General features: G+C 36.8%; 1 protein-coding gene across 1 annotated transcript in view; it reads right to left on the bottom strand.

The window, feature by feature from the left end:
* erbb2 (erb-b2 receptor tyrosine kinase 2) overlaps nucleotides 1-25,485 on the bottom strand; it is a 48,828-nt gene that overhangs the window by 8,452 nt on the left and 14,891 nt on the right. Inside the window, exons 4-26 of the mRNA XM_057825720.1 lie at nucleotides 20,325-20,465; nucleotides 20,192-20,257; nucleotides 19,997-20,112; nucleotides 19,781-19,922; nucleotides 16,971-17,099; nucleotides 16,711-16,852; nucleotides 16,569-16,642; nucleotides 14,566-14,656; nucleotides 14,008-14,210; nucleotides 11,733-11,862; nucleotides 11,576-11,666; nucleotides 10,963-11,117; nucleotides 10,847-10,894; nucleotides 10,014-10,152; nucleotides 9,819-9,941; nucleotides 8,577-8,675; nucleotides 8,318-8,503; nucleotides 4,595-4,750; nucleotides 4,453-4,528; nucleotides 4,238-4,384; nucleotides 2,719-2,816; nucleotides 2,456-2,647; nucleotides 869-1,256 (exon numbers count right to left, since the gene is read on the bottom strand). Of these exons, the coding sequence (XP_057681703.1) occupies nucleotides 869-1,256; nucleotides 2,456-2,647; nucleotides 2,719-2,816; nucleotides 4,238-4,384; nucleotides 4,453-4,528; nucleotides 4,595-4,750; nucleotides 8,318-8,503; nucleotides 8,577-8,675; nucleotides 9,819-9,941; nucleotides 10,014-10,152; nucleotides 10,847-10,894; nucleotides 10,963-11,117; nucleotides 11,576-11,666; nucleotides 11,733-11,862; nucleotides 14,008-14,210; nucleotides 14,566-14,656; nucleotides 16,569-16,642; nucleotides 16,711-16,852; nucleotides 16,971-17,099; nucleotides 19,781-19,922; nucleotides 19,997-20,112; nucleotides 20,192-20,257; nucleotides 20,325-20,465 (3,132 nt within the window). The remainder of the gene's footprint in view (nucleotides 1-868; nucleotides 1,257-2,455; nucleotides 2,648-2,718; nucleotides 2,817-4,237; nucleotides 4,385-4,452; nucleotides 4,529-4,594; nucleotides 4,751-8,317; nucleotides 8,504-8,576; nucleotides 8,676-9,818; nucleotides 9,942-10,013; nucleotides 10,153-10,846; nucleotides 10,895-10,962; nucleotides 11,118-11,575; nucleotides 11,667-11,732; nucleotides 11,863-14,007; nucleotides 14,211-14,565; nucleotides 14,657-16,568; nucleotides 16,643-16,710; nucleotides 16,853-16,970; nucleotides 17,100-19,780; nucleotides 19,923-19,996; nucleotides 20,113-20,191; nucleotides 20,258-20,324; nucleotides 20,466-25,485) is intronic.

Here is a 25,485-nt window from a genome sequence, read left to right as displayed (position 1 = left end):
ATAATTATGTATATAGAATAATATATATTTTACTTTTTATTCAAGCAATGTAATTTTTTAATTAAAAATGTACAAATAAAAGCGCATTTACTGTTTTAGTACTGCTTACAATGAAAAAAAAAAAAACAATACTTAAAACAGTATTTTTTTAAAAAATGGCAAAAATATTTACTACAATATTTTTAAAAAATACGGTATAAAAATAAAGACAATATTGTATACTTGTTTATATATATATTTTTAAAAATGAACATTTTAAAATTTAAAAAAGTTAATAAAATATTGACCATTTTCTATTTTTATTTAAAGATATCAAACATTCACAAAAAGAAAGTATTTTATTTTAATTTTTTTGGGGTGTATTATTTTATTTCATGATTTATTTATTTGATAGCAGTGTCATAGGACTGTCATAGTTATGACACGACACTGTCATGAGCATTAATGCTTAAATGAATGAATGCTTATGACAGATGTCAGTAAGTGTCATCTGGCAAATTATGCAACTTTTGAATGGATGTAAAAGATGCGGACTGGACATAAATAGACACTTACCGTACTGTAATGATCTGTCATATGAATTCTTTAATATTCATGACAGTGCCATGTCATAATTATGACAGCCTTATGACAGTGTTATCAATCCACTGTCACATAAAGTGTTACCAAATTAAAACAAATGAAACAGAGAATAATTACTAATCACTCGTTCAGTGCCATTGACGGTGCTAGATGCGCTCATTTGCTGCTAGCCCTCCCAAAAATGGACTGGATTTCTATCGGTGTCAATGACAGCCAAAGAGTTTATTATTTTTAGACAGCCAAAGCGTATGAGTAACTAGCTAAATTGACATTTAGCGGCACCCACCTGGCAAGACGTGGTTTTGATTATAAACGTGACTTCTCCTGGGCAGCGTGTGATGCAGAGGAGGGGGATGAAGGAACCCGTTGGGGCCGTCCGTCTCCAACTCGCCCTGGCTTCCGTAGGTGGGGTCCTTGCAGTAGCGTCCGGGGCTGGCAGGAGGTAGCGAGGGGTCCTCCGTCGATCCGTCCAGGAAGACCGAGTCCGACTGGCCGCCGGCGGAGGGGCTGCGTGCCAGCGTGGGGTAAAGAGGGGTCCACGTACCGTTGGAGGCGCTGGCTCCCGCCGGGAGGGTGGGGTACTGACTGCGTCCCAGCGTGCTGAGGGAGGAGTACATGCTGCGAGGGGCTGGGGCAGCTGTGGGGGGTTCCACATCTAAGCTCGGATCTCTGCTCTGCTAGTGATTGGAGAGAGTAGTTAGTTTAAAAAAAAAAACAAATAGGGAGGCGTATATTAATCGAATAATTAACAATTAATACATGATCAAATTAGTCGACAACTATTTTGATTGTTGATTCTCAGCCAGTTTCTCCCAGTCAAAATGGATTGGACATCTATTGCCGTACAGGGCAGCTATAGAGTTCACACTAAGTATTCGCCTCTTTATTTTTTTTTATGTTTGATATATTCCCAAATGCTCTCAAACAACAAAAAAAGTTTTTCCTTTCACTTTTTTTTCAAATTTAATTGAAAATATTTATATATATAAAAAGGAAACTGGCTATCTTAGTTTTTTGAAAATTTCGAACAATTTTTTAAATAAAAAGAAAACACTATACCTAATGTTTTTAATACTTAGGGGAAAAAATTGTTAAAACTTTTTTTAAACTAAAAAAACAAGGACAAAAACTTAATTCTCTCATTTTTCTTATAATTTAAAATTTTTAAATTAAAAATTATTAAAAAAATTTTTTTAAAAAAACTAAATATGATCTTTACTTTTTCACACATTCTAAATGAAAATATATTTAGAGCAGCGGTCTCAAACCGACTCCACAAAGGGCCGCAGTGGGTCCTGGTTTTTGTTCCAACAGATCCAGCACAAACAGTTAAACCAATGAGGTTTCTACTAACATAAGCAGCACCTGATTGCAATCAACTGATTACACTTGTAAGAAACCAGATTGGTGAAAAGGTATTTGTCTCGTTTGGTTGGAATGAAATCCAGTACCCCCTGCGGCCCTTTGAGGACCGGTTTGAGACCACTGATTTAGAGTAACACTAGGTAACTTATCACTTTTGGTTGATGTTAGCGACGCCGGTGGACAAAAGCAGTAGTGTTTTGCTTTAAGGAAGACTGCGTTTCCCATGAGTACCAGCGCACACCCGCACAGTGTCGTAAAATCATGATCTCCCAGTCGCCTGCAGATGGATTAAACGACATTTCTTTTTCCAGCGCCTGTGTGAAGGATGATTAATAATAAGGTAATGAATCGAGTTGTGGCTAAACAATAGCATATGATGGTTAGCAACCATGCGGCATGCGGTGTAGCGAATTCGCTGCCAACCTCCCACTTCAAACAGATTGGACATCTATGGCCGTCAATACGTTAAAAGCAATTGACGTGAACTGTAGTAGAAGGACAGACTGACCCGATAGGAGTGATGCCTGGATGGCCCGTTTGAGGGCGCCCCATCTCCCGGCGACCTTGGATAGAGGTTGGGTTGAGGCACCAGGTACTTCTCAGCATCCAGCAGCTCCCTCATGTTGTTCCCGTCCTCCTCCAGGAGCATCCGGAAGAACTGACTGTCCACGGGGCTGGATAGGCTCATCTGCTCTTCGTTCTGCGACAACAAGTCAGTTTAATTATTATTCACATCTGGTAAATATGAGAAACAAGTTCAATCTTGCTTACCTGAATGACCACGTAGCGAGGCGGATCCCTGGCCATGGCGGAAAAATCACTCACTAGATCTTTAAATTTGGGTCGGCTGTCCGGGTCGATCATCCAACCTGTTGTTAAGACAAACCGGATGATGCGAGTGAAAACATTTGAGAGGGACACAGTCGTGTAATAGCTCACAGATGGAAACTCGAAAGAAAATCATGCGTATTGACTTCATGTTTCGCATTAAAAAAAAAAAAAAAAAATTCTCAATGAAAATCAAGGACAACAAAAAACTGGCAAATTCTATTTATATTCAAATACAAAAATGACCAAATACTTAAAAAACAAAAAAAAAAACAAAAAAAAAAAAAACTAATTTTTCTTCTAAAATTTTGAACATATTTACCGTTTTATTCTTTTTTTAAACTAAAATATCTTTTTTTTATTTTTAAAACAATCCTGAATTTTTATTCTAAGTTTCATTAAAAAGTCCCCTGCTCCGAAAATATTTTTCTATTAAAAATGTAAATACACATGAAATGAAAAACAAAGGAAAAAAACATCTTAATGGTTTCCTTTTTTAATATTATGCTGTGTTGTTCTTCGTATTTTTTAATTACAAAATGAATGAATAAAAATACATGACAGAATTTGCAGTTATTGAAACGTTTAATTAATTTAAAAATATTATAATAAGTATAATACCTTTTTTGGGGGAAAAACGTTACAAGATTTAAAATTTTTCCTATAAAAAATACAGTATTTTCCTTTTAAGTTTCATCGAAAAATCCAAGTAGTTTTTTAAAAATAGTTTTTAATGTAAAATAAATATTTTTCATAAAAAAAAAAAAAAAAAAAACAATACTGTTTTCATTTTAAGTTTAAAAAGCCCCCCCAAATTTTTTACAATTTTTCTGTTAAAAAAACAAAGAAAAACAAACATTTTAATGTTTTCCTTTTTTTAAATTACACTGTTGTTCCTCATATTTTTTAATTACAAAATGAATGAATAAAAATACATGACAGTATTTCCAGTTATTGAAAAGTTAAATTAATTGAAAAATATTATAATAAGTATAATAACTTTTTTTTTGAAAAACGTTACAAGATTTAAAAATTTTCCTATAAATAAATACTGTATTTTCCTTTTAAGTTTCATCAAAAAGTCCAGTAGTTTTTTAAAAATAGTTTTTAATGTAAATATTTTTCATGAAAAAAAAATACTATTTTCATTTTAAGTTTAATTAAAAAGTCCCCTCCAATTTTTAAAAATTTCTATTAAAAAACAAGGAAAAACAAACATTTTAATGTTTTCCTTTTTCAAATTAAGATAATGACAAACATTACTTTCCCCGTTGTATATTAATATATCAATAAAACATATAAAAATATTAATTTGAGGATTATTTTTTCATTATTGTAGCAGCGCTACGTAATGGCTCTCAGAAAGAAACCTAAACTACAATAGGTCTCGCGAAAAAGATGACTTTGACACCCCTGTTATAGTTAAACATTTCTTGAATGAATGATAAAAACAAATACTAACATTTGACCATGATCATATAGACGTCAATAGTGCATATGAGGGGTTGCGGCAGGCGCTCGCCGCCCTCCAGAACATCCGGGATGTCTCTAGCCGGGATCATGTCGTAGGGTTTTGCGCCGAACGTCATAAGCTCCCACACCGTCACTCCTGAGAAGTAAAAATGATCATCCCGAGTAAAAGATGATGAATTTCTTCCCAAATGAAACAACACCAACCGTAGCTCCAAACGTCACTCTGATGCGTGAACTTTCGGTGCAGGATGGACTCCAGCGCCATCCATTTAATGGGCACCTAAACACCAAAATGTTAGTGAATGACTCGGAGCAAAAGGAATAAAAACCCGCCACGCATATTTACCTTCCCCCCATCCGCGTGATATTCTGTCTCGTCAATATCGAGCAACCGCGCCAAGCCGAAGTCCGTGATCTTGACGTGGTTGGGGTTTTTCACCAGAACGTTGCGGGCCGCCAGATCCCTGTGGACGAGGCGCACTTCCTCCAGGTAGTTCATTCCCTGCATCCACCATAATCAATCAGTGAAAGAAGTTTATTTTGGACATAAAAAAACAAAAAATTCGACAAATTCAATGAGACACGTAACAACAATAGTCAAGACAATAATAATATTAATAACATAAAATTTATTCCATTTGCCTATAAAGGAGTAGGATGAAGCATTCGCTTTAATCAATATGAATCATTGAGGCACCAAAAAGTCATGTATAACTCATTAATCACCATTAAAAAAGTGAATATTTACTGTACTTTTTTTTTTTTAAACAATTCATGTATGAATTATGATTTTCTTTATAAATTCCTGAAATATTTGTATTAGATTATTTTCGGACAGTGGTTTTAAACTTGTGGCCCATGGGCCAATAATGGCCCAACATGGGATAGAAACAATATTTTGCAGCCCCCGTTTGACATCCATTTGTATTATTAGTGTTGCCCGCATGTATTTTGTGATGGGCAATAAAAATATTCATTTTTAAAAAGAAAATGAATGCATTAATTTAAGGATACATTTGAAAAAAATACAACTTAAAATTGTAATAAGTTAAAGCAACACTTGGTAACTTTTCGGTTTGGTCGATTTTCGCGACATCAGTGGACAAAAGCGGTAGTGTTTTGCCTTCAGGAAGACTGCGTTTCCCAGGAGGACCGGCGCACACCCGCACAGTGTCGTAAAATCATGATCTCACGGTCGCCTGCAGATGGATTAAACGACATTTCTGTTTCCAGCGGCTGTGTGAAAGATGAATACTAATAAGGTAATGAATCCAGTTGCGGCTAAACAATAGCATATGATGGTTAGCAACCGGCTCAGTGTGACTAACCCCACCATCACTGACGGGTTTGGATGGGTGGGGGTCACGCCAGCGAGTGAAAGCCAGGCAAATGTTTATTCTTGAGTATCCTTTTATCCCTGGTAGCCTCCCTTTTTTCCCTACTCGGACAAAAGTTTTTGTCTTTTGTTGCTCTGCCACCTTTGCACAATTCACACGAAAGCGTTCGCATCGACTTCAGTCTTTAAAATGAAAGGACGAAGTGACTTATGCCGTAAAGCAGTCAGCACATTTGTAGTTTTTTTGTGCGGCAGGGTTCCTGCCACCCTCCTCAAAGATAATTAGTGCCTGTGAAAGCGATACAGACACCACTCAAGATATAAAAGAGGTGCCATTCAACTCGTTGTCAGGGGACATATCACAAATGTTATGAAATTATTTTAAAGATTGAAAAAATACCAAGTATTGCTTTTAAAAAATTCTTAAAATATAGCTTTGAATATATAAATAACTAGATACATTTTAAAATCAAAAACTAAATGTAGATATATTTTGAAGTTTAAAAAATAATTTGAAAAAAAAAGTCATGTTTTAAAAATTCTAAAAATTACACAGTACATAGTTTTGTTCTGTTTTTTACATTTAAAAGCTTTATGTGGTCCTTAAATATTAAAAAAATGCATGTTTTCTAATTTGTATTATAAATGATACATTAAGCATAGAGGTGGGTAGTAACGCGTGACATGTATTCTGTTACATTTACTTGAGTAACTTTTAGAGAAAAATGTACTTCTAAGAGTAGTTTTACAAAGCTATACTTTTTACTTGAGTAGATTTGTGGGAAAAAAAAAAAACGCTACTCTTACTCTGACTCCGCAAGTCGTTTTTTCTCTTTATTCTACATATTACATTCATTTTTTTTTTTTGCTAGCGATGCCAAGAGTAGCTCTACCGATTTCACCAATGAGACGTCGCAACAATGATCACATGACTCCATTATACCAATCAGAGGCAAGCTTGCCATTCTATCTTCATGACAGCCTGTACAATCGAGTGGTGTCTTTAAAGCACCGTAAAAAATATTTTTATTTATTATTATTATTTTTTTATTTATTTTTATTTTATAAGTATTTTATATAGCGCTATGCCCTCAACATGACTCGAAAGCACGGATTTTAACCTATCTCCCAGTTTTTATTTGGCACCAATTAACCGCAGAAAACCGGAGATATAATCCTTTTAATTTCAAAATAGTACTGTAATTTTTGCACTATAAGGCGCACCTGACTATAACCCGCCACCCACCAAATTTGACATGAAAACGACATTTGTTCATAGATAAGCCCCACTGGACGATAAGCCGCAGCTGTCCTGACTGTATTATGGGATATTTACACCAAAAGATATCAAACGGTAACACTATTTGACAGCGGCATCATAAGACCGTAATAAAACTAAATGAACCAGAATGAAGCTTTGAACCAAATGGCTCCAAAACCTCATTGCTTCAAGAAGCTTCATTTGGCCATCACTGTTCTCTTGGGGAGACCGTCAACATCTGCTGCCACCTGCTGTCAACACTGTTGTCATCCAACATGCCTCCTTGCGTGCATTGCAGCGCTACAGATGTAAATAACAAATCAAAATTCATGTTCTGTGCTAATTGTTTCTTCAGTTACTGTTCTAGTTGTTTCATCAATTGCTGGTTATGGAATTTGGTAACACTTTATTTGAAGGTGGCACCATCAGACTGTCATAAGACCATTATAATTATGACATGACGCTGCCATGAGCATGAATGAATGCTTATGACAGATTTAATTTTGTATCATCCGGCAAATTGTCTCCCTTTTGAATGGATGTAAAAGATCCGAGCTGGACATAAATGGACTTAGTGACATAATTTGCCGGATGACACTTAATGACATCTGTCATAAGCATTCATTAATGGACATGATAATGTCATGTCATAATCACGACTGTCTTATGGCAGTCTTATGACGCCACTGTCAAGTAAAGTGTTACCCATTAACCCAAATAAATCAACAAATAAGCCGCACTGGAGTATAAGCCGCAGGATTCAAAATGAGGGAAAAAAGTAGCGGCTTATAGTCCGGAAATTAGGGTAATTATGAAGGAACTCTTCACTATTCCTATTGGAACTATTTTCTTCACTGGAGGGCAGTCATGCTGTTTGGGCAGATAATGCTTCATTTATGTAATTTTTTTTCTCTCGTCGGAATTCGATGATTTTTTTTTTTTCCCTTTGGCTTAATATGGTTATCTAATGGGTTATTGTACAGTATCATTATAACAATAGTCCATGTAGATAATTTTGAGCTGAGGGAAAAAAATACCATTGTTTAAAAAAAAAAAAAAAATCCAACAAAAATGCAGTTACTCACAATGTTACACATTACTTGAGTATTCTTTTCACCAAATACTGTTTTACTTGTACTTGAGTACATTTTTTGGACGATTACTTTTACTTTATTAATATTATTTGGAAGTAACGCTAATCTTAAGTAAATTTTTGGCTACCATACCTACCTGTGATTAAGTATTACATGCAGTTCTTGTGGTAAAACAAAAATAACTAGTGAGATTAAACGCAATAAGGTTTAATTAAAAAATGTTCACTGTGCGACAACACAATGAGGTCCAGAAATTAAATCAAATTTGATACCTTTGGCAATATAGATTTAAGAAATAATAATAAATTCAGGCAACTTAAAATCTTATTGCTACAAAACCCTGTTTTTCACTCTTGAAGACCACCTTGGTTGACCCACCTTGGCAATCTGGACACACCAGTTGAGTAGGAACTGCGAGCCGATGCGATCCTTGTTTTCCCGGACATAGTCGAGAAGGCAGCCATAGGGCATGAGCTGAGTGACTAGCTGCACCGTGGACGTCAAACAAATCCCCAGCAGGCGACACACGTAGGGGCTGGCCACACCCGCCATCACGTACGCCTCCTGGAAACTCACCTCTTTTATTTCTCAAGTTCCACAAAAACGCATGTCGTCATTGTTTAAAAAAAAAACTCACATCGAGGATCTCTTTATTGGCTTTCGGGGAGGTGTTCTCCCGTAAAACCTTAATGGCCACCGGTATCTTCACGTTTTCCCCGTCCGGAGTCCATACTCCCTGTCAAAATGAATCATCGGCATGAGTTCGTGTTGGGTTATTTTAAAGTTAACTAATCATTGATTATTTCTGCAATTAGTTGACTAATCGGTTCATTTATAATTCACATTATTTACTGTTTGTAATAGAGAAATCAGGGTTTATTTATTTTATTAATAACTAGAAATTAAAGGAGGTGTTTACAGTTTTTCCTTTTAAGATTTAGTTTTTATTAAATCTGAAACATTAATAATAGCTTATTAACATTTTTTAATTTCATGAATAAACATTGTAATTTAAAAAAAGAAAACACTTTCTTCTCTACGAAAGCGTATTGCATTCACATGAAAATTTATAAATGAGGGGGCTTTTTTTTTTTTAAATTAATTTTTTTTCAACCCTCCGTTTTTCTGAGTAATTTATTTTGGAAGTCATTTTAATATTTTTTCCCAAATCTGTTCTTCTGAGTAATTTATTTTGGGGTTTGTTTTTTGAATACATTTTTTTCCCAACTTTGTTTTTCTGAGTAATTTATTTTTGGGATTGTTTTGGATTTTTTTTTCCTGGGCTCGGCTACCAAGGAAAAAATACTTATTCAAAATTCAAGTAATCAAGATACTTTGAAGTCTCGCGAGAACTGCACCCTGCAAGTTCAATACTGGAAGACACCTCTTGCGACACCTTCAAATGGCCGTTTTTCGAATATATATTTTTTCCTGAGCTTGGCTAATGCTAATGGCTACCAAGAAAAAAAATTATTCAAAAATCAAGCACTCATCTCCTTCGTTTACAAAAAAAAAAGAGAAAAAGTAAAATACTGTATACATATTTTCAATTTAATTTGTAACATAGGTAAATAAATCAACTTTACTGTTCAATAAAATGTTAGTTTTAAAAGTAAAGAAAAAAGGACAATTTTAATGTCTTTTCCTTCTTTAAAAATGTCATTAAAAAAAAATTAAAAATGTAATTATACATTAATGAATTAAGAGGCTGAAAAAAATTATGATATTTACATATTAATATAAATAAATATTAAATAAGTTAATAATATTTGGACGATTTTTAGGTTTACAATGTCTTTAAGCGATAAATCAACCTAATTGTCAAATAACGTGATAATTATTCGTGGAAGCCCTATTATCAAAACAAACAACGTCAAACCTTGTACACCGTCCCAAAAGCGCCAGCACCGAGCACGCGGAGCTTTTTTAACTCCGTCTCCTTGAGGATGCGCATCTGAGCCTGATTGGGTGACGCTCCACTGGGTGTCAGAGGTTCCACCAGCTGTTAAAAACAAAAAATCAGTGAAGACCCTCTCGGACTACGAATGCGACGACGCCATTGTAAGGTACACACTTCATGCTCCTGGAGAATCCTCCTGAGGGTCTCCTTCTTTTTCAGCTTTTTTTGTCTTCTCAGGTAGAAAATCAGCAGCGCCAGAAGGATGAAGAAGAGCACCACGCCGCCCACGGCGGCCGCGATGGTCGTACCCGGTCTACACAGAGAAAAGGTTGACTCAGAATTAGTGAACTGGTTCTAGGCAAATTGTGAAGGTCAAAATTTGCTGCTTCAACGATTCAGTTAATTAGAGCGACGTTGTAACGGTACGGTTTGTTTTTAAAGTTTCGAGTTTTATTTATCTGTGTGGATGCACTTCCCTCTAGTGGCAAAGGTGACTATGACATAACTTGTCTAACATGGCTGAATCCAGCTGCTCCCTGTTAAGACCAACAGAAGCTATGTTTTTGTTTGAGCTAACATGTTTGTTTATGCATTCATTATTTAGTTTAGATGTATATTTAGCTGATTTTTGTGGGAATATGAGTTTGAACAATTTGTTCAGAGCATTGTAAAAAAAATGCTGGCCAACTGTTGTAAACCTTAGCATTTGTAGCATTTAAGCTAGCGGACTTTTGCTTTGCGAGAGCATACTGACAACCTTTTGGGATACATCACCATTTCGATATATTGTCACATCCCTAGTATAAACATCGATCTTTGGAGCCCAATTTTTTTTATTATTATGGCTGTCACGCAGGACTGAAGTAGTATGATGTAAGCACGGTGATGTAACGTTGCACGGGTAAAAAAATATTAGTCAGGATGAGCTTCGTCAGGTGGTTTTAGTATGTTCGAACTTGTTACATACCCATTAGATAATGGTCCGATAGTAAGCATGATGATCTTACCCTGTTTTAGGATGGATTGGACAGCCTCTTTCGTCCATCTGAGTGCACCTGCATGAGGGAAAACACATATTGTGAGATTTGTCCTTTTCACATGCGTGTTCGGTGCGTCCACTCACGACAAAGTGCAATTGGTGTTGCAAGGCAGACAGTGTCCTGTAGCGTTGCTGTACTTCCACACTGTCTGCTGGTCTTCCTTCACACCGCTTGGACAATGCTCCACACAGGACTCTCCATCCTGGAAGTTCTGGCACTCACTGCACTGGTCGGCACCCTGCAAACGCACATAGTACATACAGCCGTAGCTTAACTTTTGTTCTTTTTTTTTTTTTTTGTGGTGAATGCTTTGCAAAGCTCCTCATATATGATATTCCTATTTATATAGGTGATTATCTCTGCATCTAGCGTAAAATCTGAGAATTTTATAGCCATTTTAAGTTTTGTTATACTTATTTAAAAAATAATCAGGATTTTATTAGGGAATGACTTTGAATTTTTTAAATGCCGCTGCTAATGGAGATTCATATATGCCTAAGGGAGGTGCCTGTTTTGCTTTTAGGTCGCTAGCAGCTTTGGTTTTGAAAAAATTTAAATTTTAAGTTTTTGAAAATAGGCCCTCTACGGAGCGGCCCCGTTTCCCGTCAACTTATAGTGAAGTCTATGGCTAATCTTTTAGCACCATTGACGATGCTAGGCACTCACGCAATTTCTCCAACTATTTTCAAATCTTACCTGCCCATGACAGGTGACCGAGCCATTGATAGGCCGACACTCGGCGTGGCAGGCGATGCATGAGAATCCGTCGATGTATTCACGGACAGGCCTGCAAGATAGCTATTGTTATGCCATATGGAAATACTTGATGAACAAAATTTCATTTGAAGCTCACCCCTGATGGAGATGACACTGCTCCACACACTCTGCGCCCCGCCGGAAAGTCTTGCAGGAGACGCACTGGGCGGGCCCCGGCCCCCAACAGCCACCTTTGCACAGCGGGTGACAAACGCGCCCCTCCGCCTCTGAAACAGAAGAGCAATTTTGTCGCTTTCCTCCTGCAATCCACGTGTCACTGAGATGTGTACTATTGCAGCCACAAAGGAGTCTTTTGATAGTCGATTAATCAGCAATTCCTTTGCCATTTTCTAGTTAACCAATAAGTTCATATGCATAGCAGGTTATTTACTGTTTATAGTACAGAAATTAGAGAAAACCTGACTATTTTTCCTTGGTTGGTTTTGTTGTTTTGCAGTGCTTTAACGACTAATCGATTAACTCGAGTAATTCGATTTGATAAAAAGATTCAAATTAATTTTGCTGCTTCAAGTATGTTGTAATGGCTTCTTTTGAAAGCGTTTGCATTTTATGTTATTGATTAGGGTGGATACACTGCCCTCTAGTGGCAACAGTGAATATGACATAACTCATTTCAAATGTCTCAATCCACCTGCTCCCTGTTAAGACCAACATAAGCTAAGTTTTTGTTTGAGCTAATGTTTTTTTTTTAATGCATTTGTAATTCAGTTTATAGGTACTGTATATTTAGCTGTTTTTTGTGGCAATGTGTGTTCAAACCAGTTGTTAAGAGCATTGTAAAAAAAAAAAAAAAAAAAAAAAAAAAAAAAAAAGCATTTTATAGCATTTAAGCTAGCTGACTTTTTCTATGTAAGTTAGCCAATTGTTCTTTTGTTATATTTAGATCACTTATTTTTTTAATACTGTTAGAGTATTTATTTAATCTCATCAATTTTTTTATATTCCGATTACTTGATTTTTCGAACTGGTTCATCGATCAATCGACTACTAAAATGCAGCCCTATTGTTTTGCTTTAATTTAAAAAATTAACAAATTTTCAAAATTAAGAATTTTTTATTTTTATTTTATTCTTTTTTTTTTTTTTTTTTTAAACATTTGCTGTTCTGTTTTTACAAATCGTCAATTAAAAATATGTATGTATTATAATAACAAGAATTAGTGCTGCAATGAATAATCGATCAACTCAAGCAATTTGATGAGAAGAATGCTTTGAATCAAATTCTGCTTCCTCTAGGATTCGTTTAATTCGAGTGGTGTTGTTGTGAAAGTGTTTGCAGTTTTACTGATTTGGGTGGATACACTGCCCTCTAGTGGCAACAGTGAATATGCCATAGCTGGTCTAACATGGCTGAATCCAGCTGCTCCCTGTTAAGACCAACATAAGCTAAGTTTTTTCTTGAGTTTATATGCTTGTTTATGCATTTGTTATTCATTTCAGAAATATGTATTGCTTTTTTTTGTGGGTACATGTGTTTGAACAATTTGTTTAGCGCATTGTTAAAAAGAAAAAAAAGTTAGCATTTCATAGCATTTAAGCTAGCGGACTTTTGCTACATATAAGCCAGTTGTTCTTTTGTTGTACTTAGATCCTCATTTATTTACATTTTTTATACCGTTTGAGGCTAAGCTCAAATTTTTTAATTCTTAAATGGAAGTGCAATTTTGCATAGTTTGAAGAAACACTTGGGAATTTTGTATTCGCATTTAATGCTTAGTTGAAAGTGTAATCTTAGCAAGCTAACATAAACACTTGTTTATTTGTTTTACATATCCTAAAATGTATTCAATGGGTTAAGTATTTGTAATCCGATTACTTGAACTAATTCAATAGATTAACTGATTACCTAAATAATCGATAGCTGCAGCACTAATAATATATATTTTCAAATGTATATTTTAAATGATTTTTTTTTATGTTTAAAAAATATTAACCATTTTCTCCTTTTTTAAAATTATTTTAATTGAATATACATTTTGAAAATCAAGAAGTAAGACCAAATTTACTACTAAACTCATTTATACCGTTGACGGCAATAGACGTCCAATCCAGTTTTCATTGGCTCAAGTCAAGATGGATTAGATATCTATTGCCGTCAATGGCAGTCAATGAGCTAAGAAGCGCCAATAAAATAAAATAGTTAAATAAAATAAAAAAATGATGTCGAAAAACTATGAATCGACAATCAAAATAGCCACTTTTAATTTGATAAAAGATTCATTCATGATAGACGTCCAATCTCGCGGCTGCAAATCTCAATGAGTGTTTCACTCGTGGAATTTAGTGCTCTATTGGTAGCAATAACGATACTAGTATCGGTGCAACACTAGTTCTAATACTGTATGTACCCACCACAACGTTGGCGGTCTTGGTTTTGGTTGACTATGTAATGGGGCCCTTGGGTGGGATGGAGCAAGCTGTTCCAGGGCAAGGAATCGGTGTAGCACAGCTGAGAGTTGTTGTGCAACAGGATCAAACCTCCGCTGATGCTCCGCAGCGAACGCAACCCCAGCGACTGGATGCGTAGGTTTTGGACAGCCAGGGAAAACACGCCTCTGGTAGAAGAGAGGTAGAAGAGAGCGACAACCAAAACATTTACACACTCGGTCACGTGTCAACCAGGAAGAAAAAACAAAAAACAAAAAAAACACACGAGCGGATCTTGCCGCCGATTTATTTACGCGAGCCGTGACCCAGTTTGAACACGTTGTGCTTGTCCTTGTTTGCAAATGACTGTTAGGTTTGTCCCGGCTGCCAGCGTGTTGCCAGTTAAAGCAGCTGGGCTGGCTAATAATTAGCCTTTATAACCCTGACAGTGTCTCAACTGAAATGCGCGCCTGGGGGGGATGGGAGCTCAAAAGAAAGGATCGCTTTTCTGAAGAAAACCGGTCGACGTGGACAAAGTCTTACTTGTAGAGCATCCTGCCGCGGATCACCTTCAGGTTCTCGAAGGCAGACAGGTCGGTCCAGTCTTGTGGCCAGGAGTCAATGTATAAATAACCTTTCAAAGGAAGCAAAGTCCAATCAAGATAGACAAAATACACAGGAGAGATTAAACTCATTTCAATCCAACTCTCAATAAACATTAAAATGTGTTATAAATGTCATGGCAATATTTAAATATTTTTCAAAGGGAACCTCAGACTTAAAGACTTGGAGGCTCTAATAAGCCACAATTGTTGTCTTTTGCTAAAATATGTTATTCGAAACATAAAATATTGCCAGTGATTGAAAAATCTATAATATTTCAGGCTTGAAAATGGGTCAGGGGTTAAAAAGGTGAGAAGGGTGTGGAGGAAAAATATTCTGGTACACTGTACAACTAGTGCTGTTCCAAACGACTAATTTACTCCCGATTAGTCAGCCGACTATTTTTACATTTAGTCGATTAATCTCCTGTAATTTCCCGAATATAAGGCGCACCCGTGTATAACGCGCACCCCAAATTTACTTGTAAAATCTAGGGAAAATTATCATACCCGTGTATAATGCGCACCCTAATTTTAGCACCAATAAATAGAATAATACAAGAAAACAGAGCCCGTGTACAGATACAGAAATGCCATTTTACTGACTGGTGAAACGCAGCACAAGCATAGCCCATTGCTAGTTCAAAACATTACCGTAAACTGACAATACGTACGGTAATGATATGATTTGACAACTTCTCCAACTTAACAGAACCCAGGAGAAAACAAAACAGATAAGACTTTTCTTTTAAAGGCTGCTGTATAACTTGCTCGTTTCATCATGATGAATAAATGTTTCTTCCATGGATTGATGCGGGAAAATAAAAGTGAGGACTGAAGTCGGAAATAGCTCATCGCTGTAGGCTGTAACAATAGGAACGACTGTTATTAATTAACCGATTGCTTTTTTTTTTTGCTCCCGATTCGATTCCAATCATTCCCGATAATTTTTCCCGATGATATACATTTTGGCAATGCATTAAGAAAAAAATGAAGAAAAACCGGACGAATATATACATTCAACATACAGTACATAAGTAGTAAGTACTGTATTTGTTTATTATGACAATATATCCTCAAGATGGCATTTACATTATTAACATTCTTTCTGTGAGAGGGATCCACGGATAGAAAGACTTGTAATTCTTAAAGGCTAAATGTGACTTTGTAAATGGTGACTAAATATTGTCATCTAGTGTATTTGTTGAGCTTTCAGTAAATGATACTGTAGCCATGCTCAAATGCATGATGGGATGTGCAACCATGACTGTGCGTAGTGCTACCAATTGATATATCTTCTCTGCGTTGGGAAATAACATAGGTTGTTAAGAAAAAGATCAATTACTTCTTCCCACGATATTTCTAATCGTAGGGAGAGGGATTGTAAGGCTTTAGCCAACTTCAAAAAGGCTCCAAAGGCTGCCAAAATTCACTCTATTCATTTTACACTGCCTTTTAGCTCTCTATATAGGTAAAACGGCGCCATTGCAGATTGAGCGCGACAATGCGTGAGTGGGCCGTGCAGCGCATGCATTAATTGCGTAAAATATTTTATCGTGATGCATTTTTTAAAAAATTAATTACCGCCGTTATCTGGATAAATTTAATAACCCTACCTTAAGCCTAAACTAAAGACTCTGGATGAGTGTAACATATTATGTCTGTAACGTTAAGTACAATTAGAAAACAATTTAATTAAAAAAAATATATATATATATATATATATTAAAAAATATTTTTAAAAAAGGCATGTCCGATATTTTTTTTGCCGATTCCGATACTTTGAAATTGACGTACCGGACCCGATTGATCGGTCATCTCTATTATTAATATTTTTTTATTTAATTATTGAAACATTTATCAACTAAAACTTTTGCTTTTTTTTTTTTTAAATTTCGGCTTTTTATTTCATTTTCGGACACCTGATCCTCCACGTTTCCATACCTGTAATCTCCTCTAGGTTCTTGAAGGCTCTCAGCTGGTGCTGAGTCAGGCCCGATGTGTTACTCACAGGATCCCTTCGCAGGAAAAAAAAAAGTCTTTATTATCATGAATAATTCAAAGAGACTAATAAAACGAAACCTACCCAGTGAAACTCTGGTGGAGGAAGGCTAGACTTCCAAAAATCTTCTTACAAGCGCTGAACTGCTCCACATTGGAAGAGGTTACCATGGTGACCCCGTGGTTGTCCATGACACCAAGGTTGTCCATACCCAGGCCATAACACACTGTCAATTCAAGTCACAACAATACGCCAAGGAAACAATTACAACCCAAGTAAAACTTAACAGGAGAGGAATCCAAACATTTGGAGTCGGGGAAAAAAATAAAAATAAAAAAACGGACCTTTCGGACAGTCGCCTTCACATTTCTCGCATTTCTGCGTCTCGTCCCCGTCGGGATTGGAGATGATGACCTCTTGGTTGGCTTTGGGGCAAACCAGCGTGCATGCTACGTCCATGGCCAGGTAGTTATCTATAAATAAGTCAAAAGTGTTTTTAATATTTGTTGACCTCATAATTGTCTAGTCATTTAAGCTAAAATTACATGTTGGTTCTAAATAGTGGCACTTATGAAAGTGTGGCAGTAGAACAGGCTTACATTCTCATACAAAGATAAATAATGGTTCTCATGCAAAGTCACAGTGTAATGACAAAGCTGAAATGATTACACAACAACAGGGTTTCTACAGGTATCAGCAAATCTCATTTAATGCTTTTAATCCCACTTTTTATGCCACTTTAAACTAATTTAATGGCCATGCCCGATAGTTTCACACACATAAATTGTAAGTAGAGTTGTTCATAATCGATATGTTGATACTCCAAAAACTCCAATACAGATATCAAACCAATACCGATATATGGGATAATGGGCTTAACATATTATAGCTAATTCTATTGTGATGCCCCACTGGATAATTTAATAATGATAAATGTAACAACTTCAAGGTTTTCCAATAAACATTCTGTGAAAAATAAGAAAAACTTGAACTGAAGTTATGAAAAAAGTGCCTATATTGCACAACTACTGTATATTGTTGAAATCAAAATAATGCAAACATCAGTTTTTTGGATCAAGTGCAAGTGCCAAAATAAGGCACTTCCATATCACATACAGTGGGGCAAATAAGTATTTAGTCAACCACCAATTGTGCAAGTTCTCCTACTTGAAAAGATTAGAGAGGCCTGTAATTGTCAACATGGGTAAACCTCAACCATGAGAGACAGAATGTGGAAAAAAAAACAGAAAATCAAATTTTGATTTTTAAAGATTTCCAAATTAGAGTGGAAAATAGGTATTTGGTCACCTACAAACAAGCAAGATTTCTGGCTGTCAAAGAGGTCTAACTTCTTTTAACGAGGTCTAATGAGGTCTAACTAGGCTCCACTCGTTACCTGTATTAATGGCACCTGTTTTAACTCATTATCGGTATAAAAGACACCTGTCAACAACCTCAGTCGGTCACACTCCAAACACTATGGCCAAGACCAAAGAGCTGTCGAAGGACACCAGAGACAAAATTCTAGACCTGCACCAGGCTGGTAAAACTGAATTACCAATAGGTAAAACACTTGATGTAAAGAAATCAACTGTGGGAGCAATTATTAGAAAATGGAAGACATACAAGACCACTGATAATCTCCCTCGATCTGGGGCTTCATGCAAGATCTCACCCCGTGGCGTCAAAATGATAAGAACTGTGAACAAAAATCCCAGAACCACACGGGGGGACCTAGTTAATGACCTACAGAGACCTGGGACCACAGTAACAAAGACTACTATCAGTAACGCAATGCGCCGCCAGGGACTCAAATCCCGCACTGCCAGACGTGTCCCCCTGCTGAAGCCAGTACACGTCCAGGCCCGTCTGCGGTTCGCTAGAGAGCATTTGGATGATCCAGAAGAGGACTGGGAGAATGTGTTATGGTCAGATGAAACCAAAATAGAACTTTTTGGTAGAAACACAGGTTCTCGTGTTTGGAGGACAAAGAACACCATACCCACTGTGAAGCATTGGGGTGGAAACATCATGCTTTGGGGCTGTTTTACGGTAAAGGGACCAGGACGACTGATCAGTGTAAACGAAAGAATGAATGGGGTCATGTATCGAGAGATTTTGAGTGAAAATCTCCTTCAATCAGCAAGGGCATTGAAGACGAGACGTGGCTGGGTCTTTCAGCATGACAATGATCCCAAACACACGGCCAGGGCAACAAAGGAGTGGCTTTGTAAGAAGCATTTCAAGGTCCTGGAGTGGCCTAGCCAGTCTCCAGATCTCAACCCCATAGAAAATTTGTGGAGGGAGTTGAAAGTCCGTGTTGCCCAACGACAGCCCCAAAACATCAGTGCTCTAGAGGAGATCTGCATGGAGGAATGGGCCAAAACACCAGCAAGTGTGTGAAAAGCTTGTGAAGAGTTACAGAAAACAATTGGCCTCCGTTATTGCCAACAAAGGGTACATAACAAAGTATTGAGATGAACTTTTGGTATTGACCAAATACTTATTTTCCACCATGATTAGCAAATATTTTCTTTAAAAAAAAATCAAACAATGCGATTTTCTGTTTTTTTTCCCCACATTCGGTCTCTCATGGTTGAGGTTTACCCATGTTGATAATTACAGGCCTCTCTAATATTTTCAAGTCTGAGAACTTGCACAATTAGTGGCTGACTAAATACTTATTTGCCCCACTGTATGTAATGAGTGTAATGTAATGAAGATTATTGGCTACCCGATAATATCAGACAACTAATAAATTATATAAAAGTTTTTTTAACCATCAAAATTACATAATTTTTAATGCCTTAAACAAACACTAGCTTAAATGCTATCTAATGCTAATGTTTACAACAATTGCCTAACTTGCATAGCAAAAGTCCACTAGCCTAAATGCTATATAATGCTAATGTTTACCAGATAGTTTCTGGTGCGCACTATAGACAATCTGATGCGCACCAGATTGCTAACATTTATTTTGTCTCTGTCAATGTCTCTTTAGGAGCTCTGTAGATTTCAGTCATATAAAAGGTAAATGTTTTGATTTATTTAAGACCTCATTAGACAACTAATCGAAAAATACTAATTGGTAATTGGTCGACTATCAATATAATAACGGCGAGCTACTTCAGGATCTGGGAAAGCTTTTTCTCACATGGACACGTTTTGACGCAGGTAGCACCAAAGTTGAACTTCTTATCCGGGTTGAGTTTGGTCTGAAAGGTGACCGGGTCGTAGATGGTGGGCGGCGGGCAGTTGTCCTTACACACACCGCTGTCGTTAAAGTGTCGGCAAGCCTGTGAGGGAGAAGCGTTACCATTACATATTGACGAATCCCGTTCACAAAAGTAAAAAATGACGTTCTATCTACCAGACAATCGGAGTCTTTAGGTCCCGTGCACCCGGCGGCACATTGCATGTGGCAGCAGTCATTAGAATGAGGACCTTTACACCGCTGACAGCCTGTCGCGCAATCTATTCGGGTCACTGTGTGGACGCACAGAAGGAAAATAATCCAGAGTTTTGTTTCAGCTCGGTGATAAATAACGGACTGAAGAGGACTCACTGGCTTGGCAATCCTGCGCCGTTTCTCCCCAGCAGCTATTGCGGCACGTAGGGGCACAATTGGGACCTGAATCGAAAATAAGACGTGTCAATCGTGGAACCACCTGTCGCAAGAGTTAAAATTGAACACTCACAGTTTGAAGCCCTGGGCTGGAGTCGGTGCAGCCCGGCATGGGCGTTCTGCTCATCCAAGGTGTCCCTCCACACAATTTTCTCAGGGTCCGGGAAGCACAGTTGTGGGTTTCCCCAAATATAGACGCCGCCCAAAAGGATCTCTGCCCGGGAATTGAATACGAGTTAAAATTAAGGCCGTTAATCATCAAATTAGTCGACAACAAATTTGCCTTCATTCACAGCCAGCTCAAGTCACAAGAGTGTGTTGTGTGACAATATTTCGAAAAGGTAATTTATCGTGATACTTCCTAGGACCAAAAAGTTATCGATACGCTCCCACCAAGAATCGATATATCGTTTCAAAAAGGTGTCACTTTTTAAAAAACGAGAGGAAGCAAACCAAGAGGCTGCAACCAAAATCTTCCATTAGAATAGTGTCTACATTATCTCACTGGCTTCTATTGACAGCGCTAGACATCCAATCATTTTAACTAGAAATAGATCGATTATCGATTATATATTTGGAAATTTGACGTATATTGGTATCGGCCTTTTTTTTGTTTTTTAAATCCGACAGGCCAATATGAAAAAAATCAGAAGGACAGCTGACATGCTCGTGGAGGATGGTTGCCAGGGGAAGCAACACCTCCAACATGATTTCACATTTACGTGACCATCATCTGTCACTTTACACAAAATTCAAGGTACGTAAACGATGTCATGAACGTTTCCCAGCAGCTATGAGAGTTCGCTCCAGTGTGTTTAGTGTGTCTGGCAATGGTAAAACAAATACTTTAAATTTTGCTTGTTAACGAGGCAAATAACGATAGCACGCCAAGACAGATAATTTTTTTCCTTTCTAACATTAGCCTACTTTTGTAAAGTCCACCAATATAAACATCTGTTCAAAATAGGGCTGCAGCTATCGAATATTTTAGTAATTGAGTAATCGACTGAAAATTCTATCGATTCATCGGATAAAACTTTTTTTTTTTTTTTTAATTTTTTTTTTTTTTAGGTAAAGAGCAATTATAAGTATACATGAGAAAAAAAGACATTTAATCCAATATTGAACCATTTTCAGTCAATCAATGTCTTTATTTTCGATGTACATTGTTGAAAACAGCCAACAATTGCATCTCAGATGTGACTAGAAAAAAACAATTCACTGCTTTCACTCAAAAAACTTCTAGATCTCATAAAAAAAAAAATTTCTTACCTAAAAATGTAATTACGCTTGATAACACACATCACTTAAAAGCTACGTGTTTTCCCACGTGTTTCAATTGAATTTCCATTCGTGTCAAGCTATTTTTAAGTTCTAGTTAAGTTTTAAGTTAGTCTAAACTGTAAGTCCTGATAGGATTTTGAGTTTTTGCAGTGTTCAAAATAAATATGATACCTGCTGTAATGGAGCACATTAGGGACCAGTGCTACTTGGTGTTTTATTCAGCAATGACTACTGAGCTAAAATTGATAGTTAGCATTATTGAGTTTTTATTTTACACCCTCATCACCCCACATCGCTGTTATGTTAAAGCCTGTATGTAAGACACGTTAGCCACGCATCGATAGTGGTCATAATCAATAGAAACCTAGCCCTCCGAAGGGCCAACGTTACGTGAGCGAGTGACAGTAACGTTATATTTATTAGCGCTGAGAAGTCTACTGCTTAAAGATGGCCGCTGTTTACTAACGATGCCCAGACGCGGCCGAGTCTGTCATTTCGCATCTAGTCCTAAATGCATGCGATATTTATGAGATGCATCGGAACCTACCTGCTACCACACTAGCATCATGCGGGCATAGTTTTTAGCAACGTCGGTGTAGTTTGTAGCGGCTGTCGGCTGCAGTAAGGTTTTTTTTTTTTTTAAATTGCTTCTTCCTCTACGCACGTGACGTCAGCGCGTTGTCCCGCATTAAAAGTACTGCGGGCAAAACGTGATGCTTAGAGCTGTCAAAATTAAACGATTCCTCGAGGTGAATAAAATGACTCGGATCAGTTTTTAAACTCGAGTTACTCGAGTTGCTCGAGTATTCGTTTCAGCTTTAGTTCAAAATAACATTTTCATAATACAGCCTGTGTCGTCTTTTCTCTCTGGCGACTTTCTGTGTTGAAAGAAGGTGTGTGTGTATATAATAAGAGTGTGACAATATCTCGATACAGCGATATATCGCGATATTTTGCAACCCGACCGGTTATCGATATGCTCCCGCCAAGTATTGATACTTTTATTTGACATATTGGACATTGGATGCTGTAAACTGCTCAATGTTTGTTGAGCAATTCCTTGGCAGTCCACTAGGGGCGCTCAAGAGTGGCGGTGAAGGTAAAGTGCGCACAAGTCGTCTAGAGAAGAAGAAAGGAAGCTCCAAGTGGGTTGAAAAAAATAAAGCTTCGTGAGAACGGTGGAAGAAAAAGTGAGAAAAATATTGCTACAAATCACACATGTGGACACACTTTACATTTTATACCAACAAGAAAGGAAGTAAGTTGAACAAGGACTTTGCTGTATGCAAGAATTATCTAACAAAAATAAGGTTGACTGGCAGCTGGTGACGAATTGGACACAGATTTCTTCACTGCTTTGCTTTCATCACTTGAGGTAAGAAAGTTTTGCAATGTACTTGTAATTGATTTTTTAATTTACATAAATTATTTTTATGACATTTGGTGTTGAATGATATAAAATAAACCAGCACCCTAAACTGGATGAAAATGAATATCGAACAACCCTACATGAATTTACGGATTTATTTGATATTATTTGAGAACCACTTTCCATCTAGTTTACGACACAAACTGTTATTACTGCCATTTTGATACAATAAGCTATAAAAATGGCTTGAATAACTTCCAAGATATATAAGGTGGTGTGCATAATTAATGTAGCCTACATATTAAAAATAGGTAATTATTGCATTTTTAATTTCTATACATTCAAGTAATATTTTTTTAATTCACTCAATACTTCCAACACACACAAAAAAATCAGGATTTCAACTCAAAAGCTATGAAGTAGCTAATTTTTTTATTTTATTTATTTTGTTGTTTTTAAGGTGAGGAAGAATGTGACTGACTGAGTCCGACATCTCAAATGCTGAAGCAGATGGTGGAAGTGCTCAAACCAATGCTTTTGGCAACAAAGGTCATATACGAAGAAAAGACCCACCAATTTTATCATTGCCTCACTCCAAGCTCAACTGATGACTGACACCTACAGCACTGTTAATTTTTTTTCAAAAGATTTAAAACTTTAAAGAAATTAAGGGTGCCATTCATCATGATCTCTCAAAGAAATATCAGTGGTTGTGGTTTGTTTCTTCTATATGTGCAGGTACACAATTTGCAGAAGATTTATATTTTACAGCAATGTTGCACTGAAAAAGTGTCACTGTTTAATAAATGACTTAAACAGTATTTTTTCTATTTTGAAACATCTTTTTTTTTTCCATTTCAACAGTTGTATCGTAGAATATCCTGTATCAAATTTCTGACCAATTTATCGATAATCGCTGTATCGTGATATCGTGAGATAACCGTTATCGTGAGCCGTATCGTATCGTGAGGTGCCCTGAGGTTCCCACTCCTAGTATATAATGTGTAAATAATGATACGAGTCATACACATATGTTGTCTCTTACTCTCGCTCTCCGTTAATATTCAACTAATTAATATTAGTCGTAGAATGGTATGTGTTTTACATAAAATCAATTTGATCATATATTGTTTACGTCCACTAATAAAACTATTAAAAGGGTTCTTGTTCTAATGCTGAGCAACTTCAGCTGTAGCTTTGGGTTTAGTCTATAAGTTTAATTTTTTAAAAATTTTATTTAAAATATTTCAGTTATTTATTTTTTGTTATCTCGTTGAATACTGAACTGAACTACGCCAATTTATTTTGATTGAATTTGACGACGGTGTTAAACTAGTGCTTTTAATGGCACTGAAACTAGAGCATTCATAGCAGGTCTTTTGTGGGCACTTACAGGTTACTTCCTGTTGATTTTGAGTCACTTCCTATTCATTTGGGGACATCCTTAAGTTACTTCATTTTCAGTAACCCAAAATCAACAGGAAGTGACCTGTAAATGCCCCAAAATCAACAGGGAGGGACCCGGAAATGTCTCAACAGGAAAAGGAATTGACCAGCAGTCAACAGGAAATAACGTGAAATGGCCCAAAATTAACTTGTTGCATAGCATTGGCTGTCACTGACTGGCATGGACGTCCAATCTATTTGAAGTGGGTGGGAAACTCCCAGTTCAAATGAATTGGACATCTACTAGTGATAAACGTATTCCCAATTCACAGCAGAAGGATGAAAAAAGTATTTTTTTTTTCATTTATTAGTTGTTTTGTAGAATCAAGGGCGTAAGTTTGGTTGCAACATTGGTAGGAACGATATTACCGGAACTCACATAATGCTAACAATGATCCTAATAAGGGACGGCTAGCTTGATTTCATTGGTCCTTGTTGAGGCTGGCCAGACCGCAGTGGTTTTGAAGGTTAGCAAGTTTAATGTTATGCCAACTCTGATGTAGGTAGGACTTTCAGTAGCAAAATTAGTGGTGTTTCCCCCACCACTACAACATTGATTTCTTTCTACAGGGTGTATAGTGGCTGCTGCTGTCTGAAAAAAAAAAAACTACTTCTAATATCCCTTCTCACCGAAGGGGGCGGAGGTAGTGGCATGTTGTCGACATGAATCTGTCGGGGCTGTGTGAGTACGTGTGTGTGTGTCTTTGTGGCGGGATGGGGGGCTTCAAGTCATCGGCTGCTAGAACGATTTTCTCACCCATGTACTGTTTAGTTTTTAAGAACTCAGTTTTATTTATGTAGTACTGAAAATAGGAGGGCCGCAGCTATCGATTATTTTAGTAGTCGATTAATCGATGAGCCATTAGTTCGAATACTTGAGTAATTGGATAAGGAACATGAAAAATTAAATTACCTGAGCTGAGCCTCAAACGGTATGGAAAAAAAATAAAATTTGGATCTATGTACAACAAAAGAACAATTGGCTAACTTACATAGCAAAAGTCCGCTAGTTTAAATGCTTTAAAATGCTAACTTTTTTTTACAATGCTCTTAACAAATGGTTCAGACTCATATTCCACAAAAATAGGCTAAAAATACCTATAAACTAAATAACAAATGCACTAAAAAAAAAACA

Source organism: Corythoichthys intestinalis, chromosome 21 (assembly GCF_030265065.1).
Source record: "Corythoichthys intestinalis isolate RoL2023-P3 chromosome 21, ASM3026506v1, whole genome shotgun sequence".
NCBI classification, from domain to species: domain Eukaryota; kingdom Metazoa; phylum Chordata; class Actinopteri; order Syngnathiformes; family Syngnathidae; genus Corythoichthys; species Corythoichthys intestinalis.
Note: the sequence above shows the minus strand (reverse complement) of the source record. Positions and strands in the feature narration are given on the sequence as shown.